Source organism: Mobula hypostoma, chromosome 1, assembly GCF_963921235.1.
Source record: "Mobula hypostoma chromosome 1, sMobHyp1.1, whole genome shotgun sequence".
NCBI lineage: Eukaryota > Metazoa > Chordata > Chondrichthyes > Myliobatiformes > Myliobatidae > Mobula > Mobula hypostoma.
Genome location: NC_086097.1, coordinates 21263355 through 21279428, shown reverse-complemented (window position 1 = coordinate 21279428; position 16074 = coordinate 21263355). Strand labels below are relative to the sequence as shown.

The 16074-nt window shown below is 41.9% G+C and overlaps 2 protein-coding genes across 3 annotated transcripts in view; one reads left to right on the top strand and one right to left on the bottom strand.

Annotated features, from left to right (window-relative positions):
• Nucleotides 1–9575, bottom strand: part of adck1 (aarF domain containing kinase 1) — a 751432-nt gene extending 741857 nt beyond the window's left edge. For both annotated transcript variants that reach the window (XM_063044551.1, XM_063044541.1), the window contains exon 1: nucleotides 9530–9575. The gene's annotated coding sequence lies outside the window, so the exon portion shown is untranslated. The remainder of the gene's footprint in view (nucleotides 1–9529) is intronic.
• Nucleotides 9576–10084: 509 nt separating this feature from the next.
• snw1 (SNW domain containing 1) overlaps nucleotides 10085–16074 on the top strand; it is a 31131-nt gene continuing 25141 nt past the window's right edge. The window contains exons 1-2 of the mRNA XM_063044529.1: nucleotides 10085–10126; nucleotides 15080–15233. Coding sequence (XP_062900599.1) covers nucleotides 10113–10126; nucleotides 15080–15233 — 168 coding nt within the window. The 5' untranslated portion in view covers nucleotides 10085–10112. The remainder of the gene's footprint in view (nucleotides 10127–15079; nucleotides 15234–16074) is intronic.

Here is a 16074-nt window from a genome sequence, read left to right as displayed (position 1 = left end):
CCACTCTGCTCCATCTGCTCCATCTAGTCCTTACTCTTAACAATTTCTCCTTTGGCTCCTCCCACTTCCTCCAAACTAAAGGTGTAGCTATGGGCACCCGTATGGGTCCTAGCTATGCCTGCCCTTTTGTTGGCTTTGTGGAACAATCTATGTTCCAAACCTCTGCTGGTATCTGTCCCCACTTTTCCTTCGCAACATGGATGACTGCATTGGTGCCGCTTCCTGCACGCATGCAGAGCTCGTTGACATCATTAACTTTGCCTCCACCCTGCCCTCAAGTTTACCTGGTCCATTTCGGACACCTCCCTCCCCTTTTTAGATCTTTCTGTCTCTATCTCTGGAGACAGCTTATCCACTGATGTCTACTATAAGCCTACTGACTCTCACAGCTATCTGGACTATTCCTCTTCTCACCCTGTCTCTTGCAAAAATGCCATCCCCTTCTCGCAATTCCTCCGTCTCTGCCGCATCTGCTCTCAGGATGAGGCTTTTCATTCCAGGACGAGGGAGATGTCCTCCTTTTTTAAAGAAAGGGGCTTCCCTTCCTCCACCATCAACTCTGCTCTCAAACGCATCTCCCCCATTTCACGCACATCTGCTCTCACTCCATCCTCCCGCCACCCCACTAGGAATAGCTCCCCTTGTCCTCACCCACCACCCCACCTGCCTTCCGGTCCAACATATAATTCTCCGTAACTTCCGCCACCTCCAACGGGATCCCACCACCTGGCACATCTTTCCCTCCCTCCCCCCTGCTTTCCGCAGGGATCGCACCCTACGCGACTCCCTTGTCCCTTCGTCCCCCCCATCCCTCTCCACCGATCTCCCTCCTGGCACTTATCCTTGTAAGAGGAACAAGTGCTACACATGCCCTTACACTTCCTCCCTCACCACCATTCAGGGCCCCAGACAGTCCTTCCAGCTGAGGCGACACTTCACCTGTGAGTCGGCTGGGGTGATATACTGCGTCCGGTGCTCCCGATGTGGCCTTCTATACATTGGCGAGACCCCACACAGACTGGGAGATCGTTGCGCTGAACACCTACGCTCTGTCCGCCAGAGAAAGCAGGATCTCCCAGTGGCCACACATTTTAATTCCACATCCCAATCCAATTCTGATATGTCTATCCACGGCCTCCTCTACTGTAAAGATGAAGTCACACTCAGGTTGGAGGAACAACACCTTATATTCCGTCTGGGTAGCCTCCAACCTGATGGCATGAACATTGATCTCTCAAACTTCCACTAATGCCCCACCTCCTCCTCGAACCCCATCCATTATTTATTTATATACACACATTCTTTTACTCTCTCTCCTTTTTCTCCCTCTGTCCTCCTCACTATACCCCTTGCCCATCCTCTGGGCTTCCCCCCCCTCGCCCTTTTCTTTCTCCCTTGGCCTTCTGTCCCATGATCCTCTCATATCCCTTTCGCGAATCAACTGTCCAGTTCTTGGCTCCATCCCTCCCCCTCCTGTCTTCTGCTATCATTTCGGATCTCCCCCTCCCCCTCCCACTTTCAAATTTCTTACTAGCTCTTCTTTCAGTTAGTCCTGACAAAGGGTCCCAGCCCGAAACGTCGACTGTACCTCTTCCTAGAGATGCTGCCTGGCCTGCTGCGTTCACCAGCAACTTTTATGTGTGTTGCTTGAATTTCCAGCATCTGCAGAATTCCTCGTATTTACTTTCATATAACTATAGCCCACCAAGAGAAATTGAAAGTAGATATCCTTGGGCATGGCAAAAACAGGGTCCATCAAATATTTGGGCATCATTATGTCAAAAGATTTGGCAAAATTATCAGAATGCAATTATCAGCCAATATATATAAAAAATTAAGGAAGATGTAACAAGATGGAACCCAATTCCTTTTCTTGGTCTCAGTTCAAGGATTGAATCTATTAAAATGAATATACTGCCCAGACTTCTATATCTCTTTCAGACCCTACCAATAGAGATTAACCAAAATCAATTCAATGAATGGAACAAGATGCTATCAAGATATATATGGCAAGGTAAAAGGCCTAGGGTTCGTCTCAAAACTTTGCAATTAGCCAAGGAAAAGGTGGATGGGGCCTACCTTCTCTTAGAGATTATTATTTTGCAGCACAGTTGAGAGCCGTGATATGCTGGTGCAACCCATCATATGACGCTCAATAGAAAAACATTGAGGAGAGGATACTTTCCATCCCCATACAGGCAATTTTGGCTGATAACAACCTACAAAGTTACATAAATAATATTGACAACTCGTGGGTGAAATGGACTCCTAAAATATGGAAAACTATTATAAAAGAATATAAACTAAAGAGAGACATTGAAATTCTTAAATGGTGTGCATATGACTCGGATTTTACGCCAAATAAACTGGATGCTAGATTTAAGGACTGAACAACTAAAGGAATAACAGCTATTTGCAATATAATGAAAGAAGGAGCACTGTTCAGCTTTGAAATGTTCAAAGAAAAACACTTATTAGAAAAACAAGTCTTTTACCGGTATTTACAGATGTGACAGTACGTTAATAGGATAGTTAAAAATGTAACCAAGGCAAGTAAATGTCTGATAGAGCTATTTAGAAAAGCATATATTCAGACAACGGTAGTAGAATAATTTCAAGCATTTATAAGGGTTTGTCAAATCTTAAAACACATTCAACTTCATAACATTGAAACAAAATGGGAGAAGGAAGGAGGGATAATAATATCTGAGGAAGACTGGACAATAATATGGAGGTATCAATGGAAGTGTACCAGCTCACAGAAATGGAGGGAGTTCGGGTGGAAAAACTTGAAAAGATATTTTATTACACCGTCTCAGAAATTCCATTATGATAGTAACCCCCTGCTTGCTGGAGAAATTGTGGAAATCAAAGCGCAAACCATTATCATATTTTCTGGGAATGCCCCGTTATCAAAGACTATTGGAGTAGGATACATAATGCCCTACAAGACATCTTTAAATGTGAAATACCCTTCGAGAGTAAGACCATATATTTTGGGTATAAACCTCAAGAATGGTTGAAATGAGATAAATATTTAATGAATATACTGCTGGTGGCTGGAAATGGTTTTCTCAGGAGACCCCAACTTTAAATGTATGGATGGAAATTACAATGGACATTTGCAAAATGGAGACGATAATAGCATCTGTTAATCATAAGTTGGAACAATTTTATTCATACTGGAAAAAATGGTTTAACTACATAACACCTCATAGGCCTGATTTTATTCTCACAAGTCAATGAATATGTTGTAAAAAAAAATCACTCCCTACTTTGTACATAGTTTTCTTCTTTCCATTATTCTTTCTTTCCCCTCCTTTCTATAAGTGTATACCTCAGATAAATATTATGTGGAGATTTGTGACAAATATGATTATATGATATATATGTACAGTATCTGAAATACATCTTACGGAAATGTTTCTTTGATGATGAAATTGAATAAAAAATAAATTACAAAAAAAGGTACAAGAGCAGAAAATACTGCTATTACTCAGCAGATCAGGCAGAATCTGTGGAGAGAGAAAAATAGAGATAACATTTCAATTTGATGACCATTCGCTGTGATGATTATACGTTCTAGTATCAATTGTTTGGCGACAATAAAGTATAAAGTATTTAGAAAGATAATTCACCTGAAATGTTATCATTATTTCTCTTTTCACAGGTGCTACCTGACCTAGTGAGTATTTGTACTATTTTCAGTTTCATTTCAGACTTCCAGCATGTAGAGGGTTTCAATATTAATTAGCCATATGCTACATCTTCCAAGGCCCTTTGCATTGCAGTCTCTTGCTAACCAAACACACATATTGAACAAAGATTAAATAATAAGACCACAAGGCATAGGAGCAGAATTAAGCCACTTGGCTAGTGGAGTCTGCTCCGCCATTCGATCATGGCTGACTTATTATTCCATTCAACCCCATTCTCCTGACTTCTCCTGTAACCTTTGACACCATTACTAATCAAGAACCTAATAACCTCCACTTTAAATATACCCAATGACTTGCACTCCACAACCGTCTGTGGCAATGTTAGAAGTTGAAGCCTCCTAATAAAAGGACGTCTCTTTAGAAAAATGATGGGGAGGAATTTCTTCAGCCAGAGGGTGGTGAATCTGAGAAATACATTGTCTCAGATGGTTGTGAAGGCCAAGTCATTGGATATATTTAAAGCAGAGGTTGATAGGTTCTTGATTAGTAAGGGTGTCAAAGGTTATGGGGAGAAGGCAAGAGAACGGGGCTAAGGGAAACAATAAATGCAAGGCAAGGTGCACCAGTGGCCAACAGCAAAATGCTGCTGACATCTTACAAGACTACTAGATACACTCATTCTTTTAAAGGTACATCTTCTGCTGAACTGCGATCGATCGCAGCCTGAATTTCCACTTTAAGGATGTATTTCTGTGTCGACTAAATGATCTGGTGCTTTTGTGACCTCCGAGGGGATTCAGCAATATCGAGAGTGGAGTGTGCAGGGATAGACGTCGATCCGTAATGGCAGAACACAAACCTATGGTCAGCTCCATTACGCCATGCCAATTAAAGCAGCGAACAAGAGTAAAATCAACAAGGACAAGGGCAGAAAACGAATGGATGTTCCATGCATCTACTTGTCTCCCTCTAATGGCTGCCAGCAGATGGTGCAAAAGTCTAGCGTCCCACGCTGCAAGGTTCAATCGCCTAGGAGATAATGGATGTGGACTCAAGTTTGGGGAACTATGCCATTTGATATTTAATGTCCTTAGTGCTGAATGCGCCCTGCATTCTGGGGCCAAGGTGCATAACATACATTCAAAATAGCGAGAGAGAAAAAAAACACACATCGTTACTCTAGAAAGCACATGTACAGTCCAAGTCCCTAAGTGACATGCAAATGGATGGTACAGCCCCCGGCAATCCAGCCTGACATTCCACTAGAGGGCAGCACCGAACTGAGCACAGCCATGCTACACCGCCTCTGGTGCCTGCTTATCCAATCTGCAGCAGCAGCCAAGCCCGCAGCTTGAGGCCTAATCCTAGCATTTCTACATATTGTGTAAGAAAAGTATCCTGGACAAATTTATCAAATTTCACTGCATCCAAGCCCTAAGCACTACGGCAGGCCCAGTCAACTCAAGTTTATTTTTATTCATCCATACATATGGTATGAATACAGCCAAACGAAACAATGTTCCTCCAGACCAAAGTGCACAAAACAGTACACATGACTACACACAACACAGAGGGTAATATTCCCACAAATAAATAAGCAAAAGTAAAATGTGGAATTTGGTAAACAATTATACTAGGGGAGTTACAAATCATCCATTTAGAAGATGGGGGTGGGGGGAATCTTATTGAAAACATTAGGCTCTTGAACAAAAGGGATAATGACACTCATTCTATTTCAGATGCTCCCACAACTGATGGTCTCACTTCAAGGACTCTTTAGATTTTTAGATTATGAGGACACTCAGTCCTCGTTTATTGTCATTTAGAAATGCATGCATTAAGAAATGATACAATGTTCCTCCAGAATGATATCACAAAAAAAAACAAGAAAAACTAAAGACTAACACTGACAAGACCACATAATTATAACATATAGTTACAGCAGTGAAAAACAATACCATAATTTGATAAAGAGCAGACCATGGGAACGGTAAAAAACAGTCTCAAAGTTCTGAATGACTCCCGATAGCCCCGGGTAGCAAGCAGCAGAAGGGAGAAACTCTCTCTGCCATAAACCTCCAGGCGCCGACAACTGTCGATGAATTGGAAGCACCCGACCACAGCTGATTCTGAGTCTGTCCGAAAACTTCAAGCCTCCAACCAGCCCTTCGACACCAAGCACCATCTCTGCCCAGCACTTCGATCACCGTCCCAGCCACCGAGCAACAAGCAAAGCCAGGGATTCGGGGCCTTCCCCTCCGGAGATTCCGGATCACACAGTTACAGCAGCAGCAAAAAAGGCATTTCAGAAGTTTCTCCAGAAGTTCCTCCGTTCTCTCACGTCTGTCTCCATCAAATCAGGATTGTGCACGGCACCCTACCTAACAGATTACAGATTTCATTCACTGGAGTGTCGCGCCACCATCTTCTCCTCCTCCTCCTACTTTATCTTGTTATTTCATACTTGTTATTTATTGCTATTTATTTAGATTTGCACATACACAATTTGTTGTTCATTGATCCTGTTTACAGTTACTGGTAGAAACATAGAAAACATACAGCACAATACAGGCTCTTCAGCCCACAAAGCTGTGCTGAACATGTCCCTACCTTAGAACTACCTAGGCTTTACCCATAGCCCTCTATTTTTCTAAGCTCCATGTAGTCATCCAGGAGTCTCTTAAAAGACCCTATCGTTTCTGCCTCCACCACCACCACCACCGACAGCCCATTCTACGCACTCACCACTCTCTGCATAAAAAAACACCCCTGACATCTCCTCTGTACCTACTTCCAAGCACCTTAAAACTACGCCCTCTCATGCTAGCCAATTCAGCCCTGGAGAAAAGCCTCCAACTATCCACACGATCAATGCCTCTCATTATCTTGTACATCTCTATTAAGTCACCTCTCATCCTCCATTGCTCCAAGGAGAAAAGGCCGAGTTCACTCAACCTATTCTCATAAGGCATGCTCCCCAATCCAGGCAACACCCTTGTAAATCTTCTCTACACCCTTTCTATGGTTTCCACATCCTTCCTATACTGAGGCAACCAGAATTGAGCACAGTACTCTATGGGGTCTGACCAGGGTCCTATATAGCTGCAACATTACCTCTCAGCTCTTAAACTCAATCCCACGATTGATGAAGGCCAATGCACCATATGCCTTAACCACAGAGTCAACCAGTGTAGCAGCTTTGAGTGTCCTATGGACTCAGACCCCAAGATCCCTCTGATCTTCCACACTGCCAAGAGTGTTACCATTAATACTATATTCTGCCATCATATTTGACCTACCAAAATGAACCACCTCACACTTATCTGGGTTGAGCTCCCTCTGCCACTTCTCAGCCCAGTTTTGCATTCTATCAATGTCCCATTGTAACATCTGACATCCCTCCACACTATCCACAATACACCCAACCTTTGTGTCATCAGCAAATTTACTAACTCCACTTCCTCACCCAAGTCATTTATAAAAATCACAAAGAGTAGGGGTTCCAGAACAGATCCCTGAGGCACACCACTGGTCACCAGCCTCCATGCAGAATGTGACCCGTCTACAACCACTCCTTGCCTTCTGTGGGAAAGCCAGTTCTGGATCCACAAAGCAATGTCCCCTTGGATCCCATGCCTCCTGACTTTCTCAATAAGCCTTGCATGTGGTACCTTCTCAAATGCCTTGCTAAAATCCATATACACCACATACAGCTCTACCTCCATCAATGTGTTTAGTCACATCCTCAAAGAATTCAATCAGGCTCGTAAGGCACAACCTGCCTTTGACAAAGCCATGCTGACTATTCCTAATCATATTATGCCTCTCCAAATGTTCAGAAACCCTGCCTCTCAGGATCTTCTCCATCAACTTACCAACCACTGAAGTAAGACTCACTGGCCTATAATTTCCTGGGATATCTCTAGTCCCTTTCTTGAATAATGGAACAACATCCGCAACCCTCCAATCCTTCGGAACCTCTCCCATCCCCATTGATGATGCAAAGATCATTGCCAGAGGCTCAGTGATCTCCTTCCTCACTTCCCACAGTAGCCTGGGGTATATCCCGTCCAGTCCCGGTGACTTATCCAACTTGATGCTTTCCAAAAGCTCCAGTACATATTCTTCCTTAATATCTACATTCTCAAGATTTTCAGTCCACTCTAAGTCATCCCTACAATCGCCAAGATCCTTTTCCGTAGTGAATACTGAAGCAAGTATTCATTAAGTACCTCTGCTATTTCCTCCAGTTCCATACACACTTTTCCACTGTCACACTTGATTGGTCCTATACTCTCAGATCTTATCCTCTTGCTCTTCACATACTTGTAGAACGCCTTGGGGTTTTCCTTAATCCTGTCTGCCAAGGCCTTCTCATGGCCCTTTCTGGCTCTCCTAATTTCATTCTTAAGCTCCTTCCTGCAAGCCTTATAATCGTCTAGATTCATATCATTACCTAGTTTTTTGAACCCTTCGTAAGCTCTTCTTTTCTCCTTGACTAGACTTACAACAGCCTTTGTGTACCACGGATCTTGTACAGTACCATCCTTTCCATGTCTCATTGGAACGTACCTACTCAGAACCCCACGCAAATATCCCCTGAACATTTGCCACATTTCTTCGGTATGTTTCCCTGAGTACATCTGTTTCCAATTTATGCTTCCATGTTCCTGCCTGATAGCCTCATAGTTCCCCTTACTCCAATTAATGGTCTATAGACTTGCTATGTATGCCCGCAGGAAAAAGAACCTCTAGGTTGTACATGGTGACAGGTATGTACTCTGATAATAAATTTTACTTTGACTTTGAAAATTGAAAGGCCTAGATAGAGTGAATGTGAAGAGGATGTTTCCAAAAGTGGGTGAGTCCAGAGGACATAACCACAGAATACAAGGATGTCCTTTAAAACAGAGAGAGAAGGAATTTCTTTAGCCATATGGTGGTGAATTTGGGTTTATTTATTGCCGCAGACAGCTGTGGAGGCCAAGTCATTGGGTATATTTAAAGCAGATGTTGATAGGTTACAGGGAAGTTATGCCAGGGTGTACAAGGAAAAGGCAGAAAATCAGGGTTGATGAAAACAGCAAATCACACTCAATGGGACAAATGGCCTAATTAGGCTCCTGTGTCATTTTCTTACAGGTATCTGCAGCGTCCCTGCATACTTGCTCCGTGAATTCCCACTGACAATTTGGAGTCTATAGCACATCCATCAAAGTGAAACACCTGCTTCTTATTTCTTAGTTCCCATTATAGGCTCACTGGAAAATCCCTCGGGAATATCCTCTCCAAAAGGTTAAACTTGGCAAATATTTCTGCAGAACGCAAAAGTTTGCCTGAAAGGATGTGAGGGAATTGAGCTTGTGACAGTGATCAAAAGAAAAGCATTCAATTCTCCTTACACGAGCAGTTCAAGGTAGTAGCAAAGATTCCACCTGTTAATATTATGCAGGTGTTTGAAAATTAAATTATTTGTAAAACTACCATGTAACTCTGGGGTAGTACTTATGCAACCAACACCGCATGTTTTGTTATGCAACTTGCAGTAAACCCATTCTCATGTGTTACTCAGCTCATCTTAAAGTACATTTTCCCATCCGTATAGTAAAACCTATATTAAAAAATATAAAGTAACATTTTCTAACCTAGCTTCTTTGAATTGTTACGTTCGCTTGACATTGACTTTCCCTCCTTCACATTATCGAAACTTGTCATTCAGATACCTTCCAACAGTGTGCACTTTTGGTTAGGGAGATCTCTTAATCAACAGATAAAAACGAGCAGTATCTCAACCAAAAACGACCAGTATGATACCGTTGTGTACGGGTGCTGAACCCTGCACCAATGGTATCTTACATCGCAACTCTTACCGGCTATTGGCAACAGACGGCTTCAGCCTCCGACAACCGGGAAGCCCTGACCCATGACCTCCTCCTATCGCGCAAAGTCATATGGGAATTGTAGTCACAAACTCCAACTGGCAAGTCGTTTTAAGCAGGACAGAGTTGGAAGAAAACTACAACATTTTAAAAACACCCCTGTTTTCTCATTTGACTTAATAAACTGAATGAGCGTTACTCAATGCATAAGATAGCATAACGAAGTCTTTCTATGGGAAAGAAATCCCGGTTACTTCGTATATTAAAAGAAAAGTAAGTAGGAGAACTACAACTCCCATGAGGCTTTAACCTATAGACGTAGATCAGCATCCAAGGGACAACCAGTGGGCGGGTCAAACCTGCTGTCAGTCATGTTTACGTCAACTGAGCGATCCGATCACTGTCCAACGCAGGGCCGCTGCGAAGGGCGCCAAATGCAAATTGCATGCCTACATCATGACGCAGACATGATCAAAGCTGCCGCACCGCGGTGACGCCTGGTTTGGTTGACATCTCAGCCCCTGCGGCATAACGTCAGACGTATATCGTCAGGGGCAGCAACAACCAGGAGAAAATGGCGCTGACGAGGTTAGTTATGCTTTATATTCCTGCAGTAATCGGCTGCCTGGTTATAGTTCCTGTTACCTGCCAGCTCCGAGTTCCCGCTGGTGTAAGTAAACGCGAGTTGGTGCGAACTGTGTGGCACCCCTGGAATTGTTTGGTTTTGTTGGCACCTCCTTTCCTGGGAGGCCTGTCGAAGCGCCTTTGCTGATCGTGCTCCAACCAACCGAACTGTGTGCTGAGGAACGGGAGCAATACCGTGGGCAGATGGGTTTTAGAGTCCCCTTGCGTGTTCCATTATTGGGAAAAGTTCCTACTTTATATTGAAATATAGTCGGGACTGAAGGTTTAGGTATTAATCTGTGTTTCTTCTTGCTTATTTTTAATATTGTCCAAGTTACTTGGGTTTTGTTTTCGTTGGTTCTGTAACTCTGATCTATATCGGACCATTTTAATACTTAGTTGCACATAAAATTTATTGGTAATGTAATGCTGAAGGTGTGTAGTATCTGTGTCGCCACGTAATTGTTGCCATGGTTTCATCCAGCACCTGAAATAGGAAACGTTATTTTTAAAAATAAAGTAATGGGTAAAATCGTAGTACTCTGAGCAATACTGAGGAGGCCTAATTTCAAGGAGTTGGTTGAGGAATGATGAACCTAATCCCTCGTTCTGAGTTGCTTGAATCAAATTGGTTTATTATTATTACACTTACAGATGTGCAGTGTAATACTTGTGTACCATCCATGTAGGTTAATTTACAACGTTGCAATGAAGTAGTACAGGGTACAATGACAATGTCAAATAAAGTACTAGTGATAGAGAGTGCAGTGCAGGTAGACAATAAGGTGCAAGGCCATAAATGGGTAAATTGTTAGTTCAAGAGTACATTTTATCGTACTAGGGGTCCTTTCAATAGCTTTATAACAGTGGGATAGAACCTGCCTGGTGGTACATGCTTCTAAGCCTTTTTTTTAAATCTTCATATGGGAGGGGGAAGAAGAGATAATATCCAGGGAGGGTGGGCACGTTGATTATGCCGGCAGCTTTAAGGAGGAGGTAAAAGGTGTAGACCTAATCCACGAAGGGGAGGCTGTTCTTTTGGTGACACACAAGCAGAACTAGGTCATTTGGTCCATCTAGTCTGCGCTGCCATTTCATCATGGCTGATTTATTTCTCTCTGCTCCAATCTCCCACCTTCTCCCTGTATCCCTTCATGCCCTGATTAATCAAGAATCTATCAGCCTCTGCCTTAAATATACCCAATGACTTGTCCTCCACAGCCACTCGTGGCAATGCATTCCAGATTCACCACACTCTGGCTAAAGAAATTCCTCCTCATCTCCATTATAAAGGATGACCCTCCCACAGTGCAAGTGAGGTCTCATCAGTGCCTTAGAAATCCAGAACATTACATCCTTGAATATGCTTAGCTGTGTTGCAATGTTCGTGGAATTAATATGTAGAAATGGGCCTAATATAAATTGTCGTGTAGCATGAAGGAATGTTGTGTAAAGTGCATCTCAATCAATATTCTTTGTGTGAAACAGGGCTAAAACAAGTATGCAATAGTTGTGTTACTGCATCTAACATTTTAGCTGGTCTTTCTATCATGTTATGTTTCTGTAAGTCCTTGTTGGAGTTTTATGAATTAAGGATTAACTAGATGGAAAGATTTTCTGTGGAGCCATTTAGGATAAAGCAATAATGATGTTGATCTTTGAGATGTTAGTGTAGTTATAGCTCCTCTGCCAATGCTAGTACAACAATCTTAAAGACTTGGCATATACCTTTTAATTTATTCAATCTAATCTATATTTTAGTGTATTTATATTGATCTAAGACAAAAGTATCATGGAGCCTGTCCATCAAGAACCTATTTCTTCCAACCCTAGAACAGTTCCACTTTACAATCCTCACACTCCTATCAGTTCATTCCCACCATCTGCACGCAGAGGCATTGTACAGTGGCTAATTAACCTACCAACTTGTACCCTCTTGCACATCCACTCTGTTTATGCCTTTCAATATTTGATAGTTTCACTCAGAACCAAACAGAATTCGTCTTAAACTTCAGTTGCTCCTTGGCATCTACGTTAAGAAATATTTCACATTTCTTCTGTTCTTATATGAATGGTGCTTCTTGATTTGGTTTCTGAATGACTTGGGTTCATATTTTATGATTATATGCTCACATTAAGATGACGAGGTTGTCAGAGACTCTGAGAACTCAAAGTGGAGGGATGGCAGTTTTCAAAGTAGACCCAAATTGTCACATGGTCTCTTTTTCAACAGATGCTATTGACTGTGTGAGTTCCAACAACACTTCTGTTTGGCTTTCAGATTCTGATGTGTATTAATTCAGAAAACTGCCATGAATGCACTCTGGATGTTAACTTACTATCTTTCAATTTGAAATAAAACAAACCGCTAGAAATACTCAGCAGGTCTGGCAGTATCAGAGGATTGAAATATTTCAGATTGTGCTGAGCAATGGTCATCAATTGGACACAATGTTTCTCTACCCTGCTGAATGTTTCCAGCAGTTTTCATTTCCTCGATTTTTTTTTTGCAGGTATCTATCTATATAAATATTACATTTTTGTTAATTCTCTCTTATCTTTGACTTCTGCAGTTGCTGTATTTGTTTAAAACTTCTTTCACAGGGTGCTCATAGCATTTCTTGTTCAAACTCACCTGCCCCTGAATGAAATGCTGGACTTTTTTAAGAGTCAGCCTTGAGTGTGGGTTGAGTTACTTAAAGGCCAACGGGCAAGAAGATCACAGTTTACCTTCCTTATGGGATGGAATCAGACTTTATTGCTAACACTTCATTCCATTTTTATTTAATTACATTCCCAATTGCCATCATGCAATTCAAACTTATTATATCTGTAACTCTGGCCTCTGGTTTAGTAGTTAGCCATTATGCTACTGTAGCCATGGGCATTAATGCCACATCTTGGCACTTTTCTTCCCCCCCCCCCCAAGTTTCCTTACTAAAGGATGTACCCATTGTATTTCAGTCACCCAGCTCTGTTCTCTGTTTGAGCCGTGTGCATCAACCAAACCTCTGTAGCTCAGGGTCATCAGAGGACAAATGTCCTCAGCAGGAAAAAAACTGGATGCAGCTTACACAAAATGCTGGAGGAACTCAGCAGGTCAGGTAAAAATCTACAGAAATGAATAAACAGTCAACGTTTTGGACCAAGACCTTTCTTCAAGACTTAGAAAAGAACTTAAGACTCAAAGGAACTAGATGGTTATGATTTCCATATTTGCTGTTATGTCAATTCAAAGTTACATCACTAACTTTGAGGATAATAGATTAGACGTTGTGATACTCTGAGCACTTCAACTATTGTTCTTTTTACAAAATCTTAACTGTTATATTTTTTGTCCTCTCAAGTCAGCTACAGCAGGTCAGCATGCCTCTGTCAACTCTTACCAATTTTTATTGATGCACCATAGAAAGCATTCTGTCTGGATGCGTAACAGCTTGGTATGGCAACTGCTCTGCACGTGACTGCAGAAAACTGCGGTTATGGACACAGCTCTGTGCTTCACGGGAACCAGCCTCCCCTCTCTGGACTCTGTGTATACATAGTTCTCACCTCAGTAAATCAGAGAGCATAATCGAAGACCCCACCCACCTCAGTCATTCCCTCTTACCTGCTCTGCCATTGGGCAGAAAATACAAAAGTCTGAAGGTATGTGCTAGCAGGCTCAAGGAGAGCTTCTATCCCATTGTTAGTTCTTGGCTTCATAATCTATCTTATCATGACCTTGCATTTTATTCTTTACTGCACTTTTTCGGTAGCTTTTACGCTTTACTTATTTATGTCTGTCTGTTGAGATACAGTTTGCAGCAGGCCGTCCCAGCCCTTCGAACCAATGTCGCCCAGCAACCCCTGATTTAACCCTAGTCTGATCACAGGCAATTTACAATGACCAATTAACCTACCAACTGGTACATTTTTGGACTGTGGGAGGAAATTGTAGCACTGAGAGGAAACCCATGTAGTCACTGGAAGAACATACAAACTCCTTACAGACAGCGGCTAGAAACTGTCTATAGCCATCGAGCTGCACTGGGACCATAGCCCTCCCTACCTCCCATCCACGTACCTATCCAAACTTATCTTGAACGTTGAAATTGAGCTCACATGCACCACTTGTGCTGGCAGCTCATTCCACACTCTCATTGCCCTCTGAGTGAAGAAGTTTCCCCTCATGTTCCCCTTAAACTTTTCAACTTTCACCTTTTACCCATGGCCTCTAGTTGTAGTCCCACCCTATCTAGTGGAAAAAGTCTGTTTGCATTTACCCTATCTATACCCCTCATAATTTTAATCTGTATGAACAGTAAGCACGACAAGCTTTTCACTGTATCTTGGTACATGTGACGATAATGAGTCAATATCTGCGGCCTATCTTCATGCCATAAGCAAAATTAGGTGCTTAATACTCTTTCCACCCTCCTCTCAGTCAATAATATCAATAGGAAATAATTGAGAGCCAAGGACTGATCCACTGGTTACATTGTTCTGGTCTGAAAAGGACCTTTTATTCTGACTCTTACTTCCATTCTTTAATCCATGTTAATATATTTTCCCCAATGCTCTAATCTCCTATGTTGTGCTGTAGCCTATTTAAAGTGGGACATCCTTAATCAGATATTTCTTATTTATATGTAGTATGGTAAAATATGTCTCACAGGTATAAGTTGCAAAGTAGTGTAAGTGCTCACAATGGTGTGGCCAGCCTTAATATTCCAAATTTCAAATGAAAATATTAATCTTTTGAGGGATTTCTAAAATAAAAAAAATCTGATAACAGTGTGATAAATTACGGTTTTGAACAACTTGCTCCACGGTCCAGGTGTTCACAGGAACTTTTCCACTGTGGAAAAGCCAGGAGATATTTGCCTTGCCATATCTATTGGAAATATTAAAAACATTTTTATTTTTATTTTCAAGTTTTCTTCCTGCGCCAACACAGCTGTCCCAGGATCAGCTGGAAGCTGACGAAAAGGCCCGTGCTCAACGAGCCAGACAAACAGCCTTGGTAGCATCCCGCAGAGAACCTCCGCCATATGGGCATCGAAAAGGATGGATTCCTCGTTCCTTGGAGGTACATCTGCAATCTTGTCATGATTATCTATTTTGCCGAACACAACATTGACATATCATGTGCTTGAACTAGACATTTAGTTGCAGCAGTTAGTAATATTGATACATGTAAGAATTTCTATCTTTATTCATGTCTGTACTTTCAGCATTATTATCGATTGCATAGAGACTGAATTTCAGGTGCTCAGTTCTCTGCCACAGCTCATCAGGTGCTGTGTAAACAACACTAACTTTATTGTAAATATTTAACGGACACATCTTCCATTCATATTTTGGAGTTTGTTACGGCATTAGTGTTACTGATACATAACAAAGTACTGGAAATTACCTTGATTGTCAGTGAAGGTATTGAGAGATTTATGAGCTGTTTTTATTTTAGTGTGACTTCTACTACTTGCTACTTTGTTTCTACCTTTTATCAAAAGGTGTATTCAGCAGCCAGGGTGGTAAGTAGGGGAAAAACTTAAAACTAGGGGGTTACTAAATATGTGGAATCAACACAACCATTTGTATTCAGCCTGCCTTCAATTCTGCTATTCAAGTAAGTCTCTGGTCTTTCACAGCACTTTGCCTGACAAAACATTTGGGCATGGACTAACTAGGGTGCTTGACAGCATTGCAGTTGGGTTGGCTTTGCCACTGAGAATTAATGTTGTTGATAAAACTCTTTTCCAGTCTTGTGGGAGCAATTATAAGTCAATGATTGTTGAACACTAACTCTAAACAAAAACTTGCTGCTCTTGTTTATAATTGTAGTTCCTGTGCATCTGACAGCTCTGCCAAATGTTTGCTATTTTGCATTATTGCATAGCAAGGATACCAGGATTAGTGATTTGCAGTTT